General features: G+C 41.5%; 1 protein-coding gene and 1 long non-coding RNA gene across 2 annotated transcripts in view; one reads left to right on the top strand and one right to left on the bottom strand.

Moving 5' to 3' along the window:
* The window catches only part of snd1 (staphylococcal nuclease and tudor domain containing 1), a 98,914-nt gene extending 84,686 nt beyond the window's left edge, over positions 1 to 14,228 (top strand). The window contains exons 21-24 of the mRNA XM_088366238.1: positions 1,004 to 1,117; positions 3,871 to 4,074; positions 12,178 to 12,222; positions 13,547 to 14,228. Coding sequence (XP_088222364.1) covers positions 1,004 to 1,117; positions 3,871 to 4,074; positions 12,178 to 12,222; positions 13,547 to 13,612 — 429 coding nt within the window. The 3' untranslated portion in view covers positions 13,613 to 14,228. The remainder of the gene's footprint in view (positions 1 to 1,003; positions 1,118 to 3,870; positions 4,075 to 12,177; positions 12,223 to 13,546) is intronic.
* LOC148379477 (uncharacterized) overlaps positions 1,801 to 16,379 on the bottom strand; it is a 77,756-nt gene continuing 63,177 nt past the window's right edge. The window contains exons 4-5 of the long non-coding RNA XR_015855276.1: positions 2,270 to 2,359; positions 1,801 to 2,174 (exon numbers count right to left, since the gene is read on the bottom strand). This is a non-coding gene — a long non-coding RNA (uncharacterized LOC148379477). The remainder of the gene's footprint in view (positions 2,175 to 2,269; positions 2,360 to 16,379) is intronic.

Below are 16,379 nucleotides of genomic sequence, written 5' to 3' on the forward strand. Positions count from 1 at the left end.
CATTTCCCAGCATGATCTGGCACCTGCCGACAGTGCCAAAACCACCAGTAAATGGTGTACTGACCATGGCATTACTGTCCTTGATTGGCCTGCCAATTCCTGACCTGAACCTCATAGAGAATTTGTGGGGTATTGTGAAGAAGAAGCTGAAAGACACCAGACCCAACAATGCAAATGAGCTAAAGGCCGCTATTGAAGCATCCTGGGCAACCATAACACCTCAGCAATGCCACAGGCTGATTGCCTCCATGCCACGCCGCATTGATACAGTAATCCATGCAGAAGGCTTCCCAACCAAGTACTGAGTGCATTAATAGACATTTGACATTTTCAAATGTTTGATTTTGTTTTGCTGTTATTAATCTTTTTTTTTTACTTGATCTGAGGAAATATTCTAATATTTGGAGATAGGATTTTTGAGTTTTCTTAAACTGTAAGCCATAATCAGCAATATTAAAATAATAAAAGGCTTGCAATATTTCAGTTGATTTGTAATGAATACAGAATGTATGACTTTTTTTTTTAAATTGCATTTTAGAAAATAAAGAACTTTATCACGATATTCAAATTTTTTGAGACAGTCCTGTAGAAGATATCACTTAAAATTCAGCTTTCGTGGTGAACCAAATTCAAATTGCAAGGGACTAAAAAAACACACACAGCGTGAGCTACTAATTGTCATCATTTGCAACATGCCATTTCCATTGTGGGGAGGGGGGATCATCCCCCCCTCCCACACACACAGACACAAAAAAGTTATTTTCACAGCTCTGCCTCATTTATTACTCAAATGTCTTTATTCAGAGGCATAATCACAGCAATCAGGGCTAATTGTCACGGCTGCCGTATTGTCTCAGCGTGCACTTGACTGGCGCGCGTCGGCTTTTTGACTCCGGGCTCTCCGGCAGCTGCCAAAGCCTCGTGTACCCCCAGCTGACACCCGGCCCCGAATTGGAAGCTTGACACAAATGACGATAATAAACACAATATGTGTCGTTGCCAGAGAGAAACCGTGTCGTCCACCCGCCTCGCCACCATCCCGCCCGCCTTCAGCACCAGAACGCTGCCGGCACAGGCTACAGAGTACGCCCTCGCCTACATCCAGGTGCCACAGGACGTAAGTAACAAAAATAGAAGTTCTGTTTTTGGGCGGAACAGCATAACCAAATCCATTTGACATCGAGTGGGTACAAACACAATTTAACACGTTCAAATTTGTACAAGACACGCAAGGTTGAGGAGGATTATGTTTATGAATGTATGTTTTTGTTTATTTTATAGTTGTCTTTTCAAACCACTTCTCATTTATTATATCTGTCAATACATGAACATCCTTCAGTATTGGTATCATTTTTATTTAACCTATCTTATTATTCTATATTATTTTTAATTCTCAAGTTCAATTTGTTATAATTATTTATCCATAAAAATATTGCTTTATTCATTTTGGATGTTTTATTTTTTTGCATTTTAATTTTTTAAATATTTTCAGAATATAAATATAAAAATCAAAGTGACCAGTTTTCTCTGGATTTTCCCATGAATTCACAATTGTAGTATCAATCACAATGTTGACTTTAGATTCTGGGGGTCACATTCACATTTGAACCGATTGGGTTCTGATTCTGATTGGGTTCTGACAGTACCTGGGACTCAAATCAACGGCACCAATATTTGGTGCTTTTGTTGTGGTAACAGAGGTTAATGTGTGTACTAATACTTTAACATTTATTTTTCAAATACAGACTTTGACAAAAAAATCAAACAACATCATTAATACAAAACCAATGATTCAGCAGATGCCCAAAAATTAACAAGTTCAACGATTGGAAAAATTTCCAAGCTGCTATCAGAGAGCCCCAATGTTAGAATCTAACTAAACTTGTTTAGATGTTTTTGAATTTAGAAAAAAAACTGATATCATAGAGAGGTTTGTTTAAAAACATTCTGATTATATTGTAACTTTTAATGACTTGATGAGGCCATTAGCATAGACTATAAAAATATGGGCAAAAAAAGTCTTTTGCATAATTATAAACACGGTGTATGTATCCAAAATGTGCTTGGTCACTTGGTGTCTTTGTGTGTGTTGAGTGTTGAAGCATGCTGTCACGTGGGATCTCCTGACGGCTGAAGTGGCCCATCTGTTGCAGCGCTCACAGGCGTCACCTATACTGCAAACACACACACACACACACACACTTGCAAGCTGACAGTCGCTCTCGGCTGGCCAAGTCGCACCCACCTTATCTTCTTGTGCAACCCTCACCTCCGCAAAGGCGTACACTCAGGCGTCCATTTCCCGGGTGCTGAGAGTTCACGCCGCGCGGCAAATAAACATCACTCTCTCCAGCTGTTGCTTTTGGACAGAAATAAAAGCAGTCACCTTTTGAAAAGTCAGCGACGCCGGACATTGTTGCCACGACAACGCTGACTCTGTTGACCGGCTGCACTCAGCTCGGATAATTTATCAAAGCAGCTCGCTTATAAAGGTGACGTACTACAAAATCAGTGATTATTATTTTTCTTTAAATAAGACGGCCTTGTCAAAGCCGCACCGCTAAGTCGCACTGACTCCATAAATCAAACCAAATGAAAGTTCTACAACAAACACAAAATGTCAATTAATTAGCGATTAAAGTCGACATTCTAGCTTTTAAGAGGTTTTTTAACTTGAGCACTCTGAATGTTATGAAAACATTTGCACATTAGACCGGCTGAGACCATCAAGCATCAACAAGTGCTTTAATTGGGACTCTTTCGATTTGAACGAGTTAGAGACGTTCCATCGTTGACAGGAAAGGGAAATTTCCCCCTGAAATGGGAGTCAAAAAGTCATCCAGCATACCAGTCAGCCTCCAAAACAACTTTTAGAAAATTATTTGACATCCTTATCTGTGCTTTACTATTTTTAGCTTCTACATACTGATGTAACCAAAGAAACACTTCGTTTCAGTTCATTTGAGTTCAAGTGATAAAGACACTTTTGTGTAACCACCATGACAACCGACGGAGGAAAAACAAGCCGTTAAAAAGCTGAAAGAACTTTGCATAAACAAGCCTCTTAATACTTTGGTATTAGCCTTTACGCAAACATTCAAACAAACTTGGTAAACATTGGTTAGTTGTTAGTTGTTTTTCTTTGACTTTTGAGTACATTCTGAAACAGCACAAACTCAAATATCCTTAATGGGTCAACAGTTGATTAGAAAGTTGAATTTCGATCAGATCTAAAATTATTTTAAAAAATAAATCAAAACAAACTAAGGTAGCTGTAGCACGAGAACCAAATCAACAACAACAACAAAATGGTCACGCTGGACACTTGTTTAGGTACAACTCAATGTGTCCATTTTGATTGCTGTCATTTACACTGTCACACTTTTCAGAAGGACTCATTATCTTTTACCTAATCAAATATCTGAGTGCACATTCAGAAATGCCCCCCCCCCCCCCCCACCCACACACACACACACACACACACACACAAACACACATCCAAGAGCAGTTTGCTGGAAAGGGGTTGCCATGGAGACAAGACCAGGGCAGGAGGGGAGGGAGGAGATTGATGGGCTTAAAGTGGCGATGGCTCTGATATTTCTTTGTTTTCCAGTGTTTTTGATTTAGTTATCATTGGTTGGTTAGCATGAGGAGCCAAAAATATACATTAAAATGTGATAAAACAGAAATTAGCTCAAACTGCCCAACCTTTTTAAGATGCTTGAGAGAAGTTTCTAATTACTTTTGGAGATTGCTATTAAATTTAGCATCTGCTTGACAAAATGTCATTTTTGTTTTAACTTCTGAGTCGTGTATAATATTGGTTGAACACGGCATTATTTCTGAATTCGACTCGTCCGTTTTTTGTAGGAAGATGCCCGTGCTGACGTGGTGGACTGCGTGGTTCGCGACATCCACAACAGCCAGTGCCTGCTCAACGTGGAGTACTCTGGCGTCACCTGCCCTCACGTCACAATACAGTTTGGCGACACCAAGGACGATGTTGGCCTTGGCCTGGTCAAGGAGGGTCTGGTCATGGTAGATGCACGCAAAGAGAAGCACCTGCAAAAGATGGTCAGTGTCGCATGCTCATGTTTTGACTTTGTGGATTATCTCTAGGCTGTATGTTTTTTTTTTTTTCGTACAATGTGGTAGTTAACTGGCAAAAGGAGAGTTTACAATAATTAATGAGTAGTGCCCAGCCGATTAAGCGTCCGGCCGATTATATCAGCCAATCATGGCTCTTCAAATATCGCTCAAAATAGTAGCCTAATGGCCGATGTTTGCCGATTATTTTTACCTTTATTTGCCATTTACACCCGCACACATTATTTATTCCGCATAAATCAATACCATATGCAACCACCATTTGCAAATGGCCCCCTTGAGATCTTAAGTGTTGCCGGTTCGATAACGAGCACATTTCCATCCACGCCATTATTATTTCACATCAGAAAGGAATTGCCGCAGACATTTTCTCAGAGCGCCGCCATGTTGCCCATTGACTTTTCTGGTCGTTAAAATAATTTCCCCCATGGACTGGTATATTAACATAAAGAAAAATTACATGTCTGCAATTACAGCCGGCGAATGCTCGCCAATATCGGTCACTCTGCCACTTAGTTAAAAATGTAAACGAGCGAGCTCACGGAGAAATATGTCCGCTGGCGTCTTAATTGCTCGTAAACGCTCAAACGTATACGGTTATGACTGATAGGTCTTTCTTTGGCGAATAATCGGCCCCACGTGTACTGAAGTGCCTCACTGAACCCTTTGCATCATTGTTTCGACCTCTTGGCGCTAAAGAGGTGCCAGAGGATCACAATGTGCTCTGGAGGTAATGGACTTAATAGACAAAGGACGGAAAACTCGGTCTAATAAGATGAGCCGTTTGCTTTGGTTGCATTTAATGCGTTCTCTTTAGTATTCCGCGTCGGTTTCTGCAGTCCTTCCGACGTTTCACCCACCCCCTTCCCCCTCAACCATATTCCAATCCGGAAAAAGCTTTAACAAGCTGCAGCGTTGCCGACGTACTTGCAAGTAAGCCGCCCTGCTCGTAATTCCGCCCCGCTTCCCGGCTCCAAAGAAGATCCCGCTCATTTTGTACGGGCGCAAAAAAAGCAGATGATGCTACTTGAAAGCTTTAAAATGGAGTACGAGTCAATCCCACGGATGATGTACAACACCCGCTGGCCATCGCTGACTCCCACGAGAGGGAAAGTTAATAAAAACACACTGATAAGGTTTGTTTATTTCCTCTGCTCCCGGTACAACGGCAACAATCTGCTGTATTCTCACCGTTACAGTTGGTTAGAATTGGGGAGGAAGGAAAGTTTGTACATTGACTGCGGGTAACAAAACAAAATACTGTGTTTGATATGACAATACCGGTTAGTAAAAATTTGATCAAAATGATTTAAAGACTACAAAATACTGAATAAATTGGACACATTAATGACAAATCTAATGTATTGTTAATTTAAGGAATTGAAAGAAGGCTGAGATCAGCATAGATACTGATACTTACCCATTCCTAGTTAGCATAATAGCATAATTGCCCAAGCCATGTTTGAATGTTTTTGGAAAACAAGAAAGAAAAAGACAACAAATACGTATAGGAACAGAGTCTGACCAGGAGTTGCACAAATCTGTCAAGATTTGTCACTCGTGTATAATCTGAAAAATTATTTGAAAAAATTTGAAAATGTGCTGATCCAACTGAGCAGATTTCACCTAGCCAAAATAATAAAACGCTAAAAACCTTGCTTTTCATGCTATCCAAGCAAACGCCTCCCAAGCTCTCTTGAGACTCATCTCGGGTGACTTTTGTCATTTGTCTCTGGTCTTCGCTCATTACCCGAAGTACGACGACGTCGTAATGTGTCGTGCTAAACATTGCGTAACAGATGGGTGCCGCCGTTTAGCCTTCGCGCCCGAACGCCGCTCGCCAGTCGAGTCGCGGTGCGCTCAAGGTTAACGCCGCTTGTCCGCCATATGGATAAGTACGTCAAATGCGATCTGGAAGCAAAGGATAAACAGTCCTTTTTCTGAAACGACCCGTGTCCACAAAAGCGTCATATTCCTGACCCAGAGGTGTGCGCCCCATAAAGTGCGGGATTACCGTATAAATACGCCGCTGTCCTACAAAATCACAAATCAGCTCGTAGAGTCGCTAGCACTCATGTCCCATACATGTGATTAGCGTTCACGGACTGTACAGCAGATGCAGGCCATCCTAATGTAAAGATTAATCCTGCCCGCATCTGGCACGCAGCATGCGTCGTCGTTGCGCACCTGCTGCGTGACACTCGGAGCAGATGGACGCTATTCCCTTTTTATGCCACCGTAACACTGTTTGACGCAGCGCACATTACACCTGGCTAGCTCCTGCTTGTTTTGGTGCATCAGCAGCACAGTGCCCAACACGCTGTGTCTTGTAAAACCAGCTGCTTTATATGAGAGGCTACTACTCATCATCTGGGTTCATTACTGAGGCTCAGAGCCACTCCTCAAAACAAAAAGCAATCTTGCTGAGCGATGTCAAAGTGTGGATACAGTGTAGCAATCTATATTTGTTGGTGCACATATTGGGGAATTCCTTCACATCAAATGGTCAGAAAGCAATACTGCATGTAGAACAAATGAAAATGAGCTCATTTGGTCAGCCGGGGGCCTCTTCAGTTTCAAATACAGTCTTAAAAAATATGGATCTGGGTGAGCGGTGTCAATGGGCGGGAAAAATATAGCCATCTACATCTATTTAATGAATCTTGCTCGATTTACTTCATTTTGCGCTTCTTCAGTTAATTAGTTTTTTTTTTAAGTTTTAAAAAGCGATTTTGCTATTGCTTGGCTCCATAATAAAACATATATGTGATTATCTAGTAGATTTGGAGCTACGTTAAGCATATAATTGATCCGCTCACTCTCCTGTGGCAGCTGCTGTTTTTATTTATAAAATGCTATTTCGTTCCCGTAGATTAAATTCCAAGTGTTAGTGCGCATTGATTTTTCTCTGGGGTGTTAGAGCATCGACGGGAAAAAAAACTAGCGGTGACCCAAACTCGATAAGCCAAATGAGGAAAGAAACTTTTCTCCTTTTTGAATATGCGAAGTCAACTTGGCAACTGGAGTTGTTAAATCTGTCCCTTACCGCCGCCCCCCCCCCGACCTGAGACAGGCATAATGAATCCACTCACTCTGGCACAGTGAATGTACTGAGCTATCCTTAAATTGTCTTGGCACTGTCGACACTAGACGCTGCTAAAATAGAAAGATGCCTGTCGAGCCCTTTAGTCGTAGTCATCAGCAATGTGTACGATTTTAACATAAGTCGTTAGAGAAGTTTACCACTGGAGAATAAAGCTAAAATAAATCTCAAATAAAGCAAAATTAGTGTCATAATGGACAATAAAAATGTGCCATTAGTGGGCAAACCCTTCCTGGTTGTTCCCCTGCTCATCGTAGCCGGCGCTATTTCCGCTAGCATCTGCTTGGTTACATTTTATTTGTGTATGCCGTTTTATATGTAATTACTTTTATTGCTAATATTGTACCGAGCAGCCACGCAATTTCTTTTAGATCCTCATAAACGAAATAACAAATTCCATCTCTTGACTCCGCTGACCGCCGTTAGCGCAAACAAAAGTTCATTATTGCTACAAGCTAATGATTCTCTCCGTGCTAATTGTTAATCCGATACAAAGACGCAGCGGTCCTTCTCTCAGTTATCATCAATCATGTTGAACAAAGGGCCTTGCCGCATTGATCGAGATGTTTCCGGCGTGAACATATACAGATCGAGTATATTAATGTACAACTCATCCAAATGTGTGAATATGTCTATTAAGAAAGCTGATAGTCGGCATAGCATTAGCAAGTTAGCGCCTTGGGAAATGTTACATATTCACACTTGGCTATTCGTGTGAATAGCTTTGAGGGGCCAGAAAGGGCGTCCCGCCCCGCCATTTGTCCGACTTGTATTTCTTCATCGCCGAGTCCCCGGCGTATCAGGGAAGTCCCAACGCGGCATGATTGCACTCATGGCTGGTGGCAGGATGGAACAACAAAGTAGGGAGAGTGGTGGTGGGAAGTGTTAAGCACACGTGTGGAATCCATACAGGAAATGAGAGGAAAAGGGGATGCGCGCATATGCCAGGATGCCTCCAGGGATGCCGCCTTCCATTAATCACAGTTGGAATGTGCTGCTTGTCACATGGGAATTTGGATCTTTTTTGAGGCAGGTTGGCTTTTCCCAAATGAATCTTAACTTAGTATTTAAAAAAAAAAAAAAAAGTTTATTCCTTTTGTCCATCCCTTTTTAGTTTCCAAGTCGTTCGGATTTTTGCACAATATATTGGGCCTTTACCAGACATGGCGTTCTTCCAGCCTCTATTTGGCAAAGTAGGCCTTAAGCTTTGAGCGCCACCTGTTGCTTCTGCATGCATTGACCTCAATGTCGGAATAACCTGGTAATAAAACTTGTGCACTTTGAGTTAAATTCGGGGTTATGCGGATCACGATTGCTCCCAACCGACACCCACCCTCGCATGTCATCTATAAATGGCTTTTAGCTGTTTCCGGAACACCAATTGACAGGCTTTCAGGTCGCTGCCCTCACTGTTCAACCCCAGTGCCTGTCACAGCTCATCAAGACCACCCCCCTCGCCCCCCTCCATCCTGTCACCAAACAAGCACACACAGACACTGAGTGTCATGGATGTCGGACAGCATGACCGCTTTCCACCAATAGCTCAATACCTAATTTACAAGCCAGAGTTAGAGATGCGGGGGGCCTTTTAATGGACATTTTCTGCTTGCCTGCTATTGACTGAACACACATACAGTCAGACTTTGTCCCCAAAGACCCTTCGGACATGTCCTCCCTGACCCTTTCCACTTTTCTCTCTCTCACACACACACACACACACACACACACACACACACACACACACACACACACACACACACACGGTTGAGGGGATGCACATCTGGAAGTCAAACATAGCAGGGATGGCCAAAGTTTATCCCCTGATGGGAAAAAAAAAACATTTTGATGGCAAATTCCGGCAGTAAATTTTGCAGGTAAAATAACCTGAGTTATCTTTGCAAAAAGATCAGACAATTCATATAAGAAATAGTTATCAAATAGGAAGATATCTGATAAAACTCAAAATCACTTTACTTCCTCAGGGTCACTGTTAGGAAACTTTATTTTTATGACCTTGCTGAGAAAAAAAAGAGAAAAAAACACAGCAGCATGTAAAATGTCTGCCTTCCATATTTGTGTGTTTTTATTTTCACAGTGCCCTTGAGGGGGGTGGGAGCCTAGTCTAGAATGTTCCCTCTCATTTGTCTCCCCCCCACCCCACCCTTCTTCGTGTGAGCACATGCTGGTGGGCTTGTCATGGCGCATTCCCAGCACAGCGCCTGATCCCCCCCAACAGCCTCGCTGGGAGGAACACCGAGGCCCCGTCAGGGCACCTCAAATACTACAGTAAAAAGAAAAAAAAAAAACACACAAGTTGTTTGTGATGTAAAATGGCAGCCTGGCTCACCCATCTATTAAAATGGAGGTTCTAACACATTGCTGTGGTCAGCTGATATCAAAGCATTTGCCCGAGGAGACTTCTCCTCTGCCCAAAATCCCCGCCGCAGGTCTTGCAGTATTAATGCGGCTGCCATGTTGAATGACAGAACCTCTCCCAGGGAGTGCCGGCAACACGCCAACTCCAAACCAACTACAGGCATTGTCAGACGGACAACGATAAAAAAGCAACAAAAAAAGGAAAAGGGAAATAGCGGCGGCGGGGCTTGTTTTATTTGGTTGGTTGGAGATGGACTGCTCGAGTCTGGCAGCCGGAGCGTCTGATCATCATCGCTGTTAATGAGCAAGGCCCGACACGCGACGTTGTTCCCTTCACGGCTGAGTGGCTTCCCAGTGCCGTGACTTACATTAGTCACTAACAAAATCTGCTTTCGCATAGTGTTTTTCTTTGCGATGTTTTTCAAGCGGGTCGGGTCGAATCCTACGCACCAGATCGCGCACAACCTGTCAAAAAGCCGCTGCCGATTTGTCACTCTTTAGAACGCCACCTGGATGCGGCGCAAGGCGGCCGGCCAGCTCGGCGAACAGCTAGCTTGGCAAGTTCGCCGAGCTCTCTCTCATAATTGCAGCGTCTGTCACTCGGCTTGCAGGATCGATTGCACCTCCGACGTCTGCAAAAGTATGCGGTTTGCCTTCCACTTGTCCAGACTTTTAGGACACTTCAAAATTTCACTTGAATTCCAACATTGTCCACACAATTCCTTTGTAGAAATGCTTTTACCAAGTGATTTTACCATTTCTGCAAAAATACGAGACGTTATTGAGGGGTCAACTTTGACCCGACGTTTCCATAATTCTCTCTCCGTTGTCAACTTAAAGTCTTCATTATTACTTGTCAACCTTCGAATGAATTCTCCCTTTATTGGCATTCTTTTGCACAATATTGTTGTTCCGTTCTGCCTCCTCAATTGAAGGCCCTTCAACTTAGTCACAAAGGAGCACTTGCATGAACTTTTCTGTTTACGTCATTTCCAGATTAGCCCTTCTTTAGCGCCTTTGTCAATTTTGCCTGCTTTAGAAACACGTTGAAAGGAGAAAAACGGTCCACCGCGGGGTTCTCTGAGTTGTCTGTAACTGGAAAGGCCGTCCTTGACGTCGGTGGATAGAAGACGGTGGCGGGATCATCAGCGCTCATTGTGCTTGCTTCGCTCTTTTCTTTTACGACGACATCTGGCCCGATGACTACATCCCCCCGCCAACCTCCCCACAAATCTCTTTTAGTCTGATTTGACGGATGACTCGCACAGCCGCTGCAACACTCAAGTCCGAGAACAAGAGCACCAGATGTTAGCGCCGTGTCGAGTGTGCAGCGCCTATGCCAGCGCATCTGCTGCTATAATAAGACACACAACGGCTCCATTAAGCAGGAGCAGGAATTCTTTCATTGTGGGGGGTAGTTTGTCCAATCAGGTCTTCTCACTCGGGAAATATGTCCTCACAACAAACAAACAAAACCAAAACGCGCATAGATAATGAAGACAGTAGTATGTCTATCAGGAGTAGCTCCACAAAAGAAAATCAAATGATACAGGAAGTCCATCTCAGTTTGAAGAGACCATTTCAGATCGTTTGGGACAATTTCCAAGACCAACTCCTTAAAGATTGCCACCGAAGTTAAACCTCATAGACTGATGCAAAATAGCCTTCAAGGTTTTTGTGGGTGCAACATGGCGTCAAAGTTTGATAACCAGTAATAACTCGGCTAATTTGTTTTTTTAAATATTCACAGCCCCTGAAGCCAGTTACACTTATGAACACTAAATTTGGTAGACATGAGTAGACTGACAAAAGAACCTCAATAACAGACATAGGAGGTTGGCATCCAATTCTATTTGAAGTGTGTATACGAGACAGATGGGCGGAGCTGAATTGCAAGAAATTTTAGTAACATGTAGAGTGCCACTGTTTTCACTGTTATCATTCGACAAGAAGTACAACAAACCTTGGTCGTGTGGAGTGTTGTGTTCTTTACGACTCTTCCTCGTGACGAAGACCGCGTCTGCTCAAAGGCTAACTCGCGAACCCCCCCCCTTTATTTTTCCTCCCTATTACTCATGAGCGCTTCATTGAGCGAGGCTAAAAGGCTGCTCTAGCAGAAGCAGTCAATATGCTCCACACTGCTTCGTCTTCTTTATCTTTTTCTTTTATTCCCGCTCTCGCAAACAATTCCTTTCACACTAAACGGTTGCGGCAGCGGCGGCACAGGAACACCGTCCTCCCGCCGTGCACATAATTAGAAATATTCCAAGAGCCTTGTGTACACGCAGGAGTTATTAAAAAAAAAATAAACGTTTGTATTTTGTGGTGCTTCTTTGAAGGCACTTCAGTTAGCGTCGCTAACGGCAACCGGCTCCCATCGGTTGCAGGTGATGCGAGTATTTGATGAATAGATCACATGAATAGATCATGAATAGATCACATGATACTTGATAGTATTATCAATCAAACATAACACCATTGGAATGTGTAAATATCACTATTGAATGTTTTAAAGCCTTATTTTCAATACTATCCATTTTGCCAATCCCAATTTCTCAATATATGATGCATTCCCTCTCTTCTGCCCGCAGGTAAAGGAATACCTGAACAGTCAAGAATCCGCCAAGAGTGCCAGGGTGAGTCTAGCCTGCTTGGAATCTACATTAGAACTGTTCCACAATTAATATACTTATGCTAATTACTGTTACACGCACAAGCGGTGTCTCCTGTCCTCCCCCAGGCTTCATTTTTCTTCACTATACGACACAGCCCCATATGGGTTGCAGTAGTTAGCGCCAGTCCATAGTGTGACAATGTGCATGGTGGAGATAGAAACTGGAACAAGCGTGACACAAGGTGACATACTGTTCCTCGGGGAAGAGAAAACACAACGTGGAATGCAATTATGGTGTTCGTTTGAATGTGTACCAAAAATTGGAAACTCATTTGCAAGCACACACATACATACACAAAAACACGCACACACAGTTATTTAACACAAACGTACTGATTATAGCACCAAAAAAGACTCTAAAATTAGATCTTCAATTTTTAAATAATGGAGGATTTAAGAAAAAAATAAACTTTAGACAGATTATTAAAATAAATATTTGTAAAATATCTAATATATTTAAAATAATAAAAAATAAAATTATGGTAATTTTTCATATTCTAAAACACAGGTCAAATGCGTTTGAAAAAAATAAAATCTGTAATGTTATTTTTTTATACATACTGTATTTCTGGCTAAAACTTGAGGTCAAATTTGAGCCCAAACAAACAAAAACCTCATCCACCTCTGCAATTTATGTAATAAGGTAATAAAATAGTCTTAGTACATGTTTTACATATGTATAAAAAATATTAAAAACATATTTAAAAAAAATCATGAAACTATATATAATGATCAAATAACCAGGATCATTACTTATGCCATTTTTATTACACACTAAAAAAAATCATTAATCATAAATATTTTATTATATAATGTCAGCGTAAAAACGATACAATAAATAATAGTTAAACTGCTCAGAACAGACTTCTTTATAACGTGTTGCCATTTTGTAGTGTACGTATTCTTTGGTTCATTTCCAAAGTGAAGTCTCACTGCCGCCACCTCCTGGCGCAATCCCGATGACTGGCGCTCGATGGAGGTGGGGGTGCCGCTGTCTTTGCTTACCGTAGCAGGAAGCGCTAGACTATGTTGGGGGGGGTAAACGTTTAAAAAAAAAAAAAAAAAAACGCACTCTACAAATGGCTCATTGATTCCTCTTCTAATAACTGGTGCTAATTAGCACAGGCGCTAATTAGCTATGAATCACGGCAATAACAGCCAAGCAGACCAGAAAAAGAAACATCTGAGAAAAAAAAAAGAAATGTCCTCGAATAGATGTTATAATTTGGTGTGTGTACTGGTCTATGAAATGGTCAAATGAAATGTGACTTTTGTTTTTTCACCAGCTCAACATTTGGCGCTACGGAGACTTCCGCGCCGACGACGCCGAAGAATTTGGCTACAGGCGCTAACGTCGATGCGACATAAGCATTTTCACAAAAACAAAAACGACAAAAATCGACCATCCAATCAACGCCATTCCAAAGACCAACTTGGACATATTGGGGGGAGCGGTGCAACGGTGGGGTGGAGGGGACAACTGACTGGACAAATGAATTAAAAAAAAAAAAAAAACGCTCAGTCTTATCTTTTTAAATTGTGAATATCATGGAGAGACAAAAGCACGCTAGTGTCGTTTGCGCTCACTTCCCGCGCTATTTGATAATTCCGAGGCGTTAAAGCGACGGCCTCTCCTCCAATCACTGCTTTTCTTCAAGGACAAATGTTCAGTTTCTTTTTATTTGTGTTTTTTCTTGCGATAACAACTTTGCTCCCCCAATGAACCTCGATGTCAATGAATTTAGCGAGGAAATAAAAGGACAAAAAGGGCGTCTTTGTTTGTCTTGGAGTGTAAAACGTGCGATGCCGATTTTTTTTGTTGTTGTCAAAACTAGTGACACCATGCAGCGGCTTTTCTCCCATCTTCTCTCTTCATTCTGTAGCGACATTGGCGGGCAAGCCATCTTTTCTGTCTCGCATTTGTCTCCTCACATCTATGACAAAACTCAATAAAAACAACTAAATGACCCCTTTCCCCCTCTTTATTTTGGAATGTTTTTTTCCGTTTATTTATAAAAGGGATCGCGTGTAAATCTCGCAGCGTGGCAGCATAACCACTGAATTATCATTACAGGCCAAAACAATAAAAAATAAATAAAACACGTCCGCGCGGAGGCACTCATAAACATTTAATACGAGCCCTCGTAGAAGTAAATGCGCCGTTTCGCCTGAAATGAACGCTAAGCGCAGTTGGCGTAAAGCGGCTCACTTAACGGCATAATTCATGAATGCCGCCATGACGGCGACGAGGCAGACGGACGGCCGCGCTCAACGCACCAATGGGGCTAGCTAGCCGATGCAGCTTTATGTGAAGCACTACATCAGCGAGCGGCTGCCATGGCATGTTTACAACACTTTGACCTTAAAATAGCGCAAAAATAAAAGTGAGGTAGGCTCACCGCAACACTTAGTTTATTTGGGGTTTTAATTTTGTCTCTTTAATTTACTATTTTGCGTTATGAATATTACTGTAGTTTTGGCCCTAACTTTCTTTGCGTAATTTTATTTTTGCACCTTCATTACATTTCTATGCTCCTATCGCTCTATTTTTTTATTTCGGTCTTCATTTTGGTCTCTACTCTGATTAGTAAATTATTTTCTATTGATTTTTTTTTTTCTTATTTAAAATCAATTCTTTTTTTAAGCGCCCCACCATACCATATTGTTCAGAATGACACTTTTTTTCATAATTTGACTTAAGAACTTAATTTGTTTATTAACTTAATTAACTTTAATTTCATGTTGCATTGCAGCCATGCGTCACACACAAGTTATGACTATATTGTTGGTGCGTTTGAAAAAGAGCTTAATTTGTATTATGTTACTAATTTTTCAGCTTTGCATTCAAAGCCCCAAAATTGATTTTTAAATAACACACACAAAAAAGAACTTATTGCGATGGCGTCGTCACTGCTTTGTTTACCGTTCTACTACTGCTGCTGCCACTTGTTAGCGAAGGCAACATCGCATCACAGGTATGTCCAATAAAACAAGCTAGATCTGATTAGCATGTTAGCATCCCTCCCTGAGGCCATGCTCTTTCCTTTCCAGGTGCTCTCAAGAGACACCCAATTCAAATATGAAGTGAGAAACCTTGATGTAATGTTTTTAACAATAGCAGAAACATAAATCGGCAGCATAGCTTAGATTCCCATTCTTGATAACCTTTTATCTGCCCGGCTACTTGTTGCTTGGGAGTATTCACAGTCCTCAATCACTGCCCCATAAAAAAATAGAACATAACAGTGAATCAAATCATCATGTTTTTTTTTAAAGTTTTGCAATCGTCAAAAATACCAAACTAAGCGTAACTGTGAAAAAACGAATTTTCACACTTTGTCCCACTCTGTGTGAAACACCCACTCCTTCAAAAGTCCCTTCATTAAATACACTTTTGCTATTTAACTTAAGGCAGCAGGAAAACTTGTCTTTATTTCACAAATTAACATGACGTCCGAATTAAATTGACATCATGGTCAAGTGCAATAGGAAGACTGGATGGACCATAACCTCCCGGACACCGCCCACCCTCAATGCTGCCAATTAGTGCTACAACACCTTTGTGCTTAGCAGTCACAACGACGCACGCCCCATTTTCTGCCAGGTAGCATGACATTTCAGCAGGCAATATAATTAGCCGTCATGTATAATTCTGTCTTGATGAGGCAAATGGCTCGGTAGCTGAAATTAGCATGTTAGCGTGTTTAATGCTAATAGATGGGTCTTTGTGTATAGTAACAGACGATGACCGTCGTGAGGAATTTAGAAAGAAAACGACTGAAAAAAATTATCAATCGGTGCCCTTTGCAATTGGACCATTTCTCAAGAATAAGCATTGCTCTCGACATTCCACAAATATGTTCGACGTGCCATGATGTAATAAAACTTTTTGACCAAGATCGATATATTTCATAATCATTTGTAATATTAAGAATATTTGCATTGTTTGTCAATGAGGGAGAATAAATATTATTCATGTTGGCGTAAATATGTTGTGGCTTACAATTTCTTACAAAGCATGCAAAACACATCAATGATTATTAAGCATCATTAGTTTTTTTTTGTATTCCTTTAAACATAAAAAGCGGCAGTAATTGCTGCCACATCATCTCCAGCCAC

The sequence above is a fragment of the Syngnathus floridae genome, chromosome 22, assembly GCF_059516105.1.
Source record: "Syngnathus floridae isolate MCC-2025c chromosome 22, RoL_Sflo_1.0, whole genome shotgun sequence".
NCBI classification, from domain to species: domain Eukaryota; kingdom Metazoa; phylum Chordata; class Actinopteri; order Syngnathiformes; family Syngnathidae; genus Syngnathus; species Syngnathus floridae.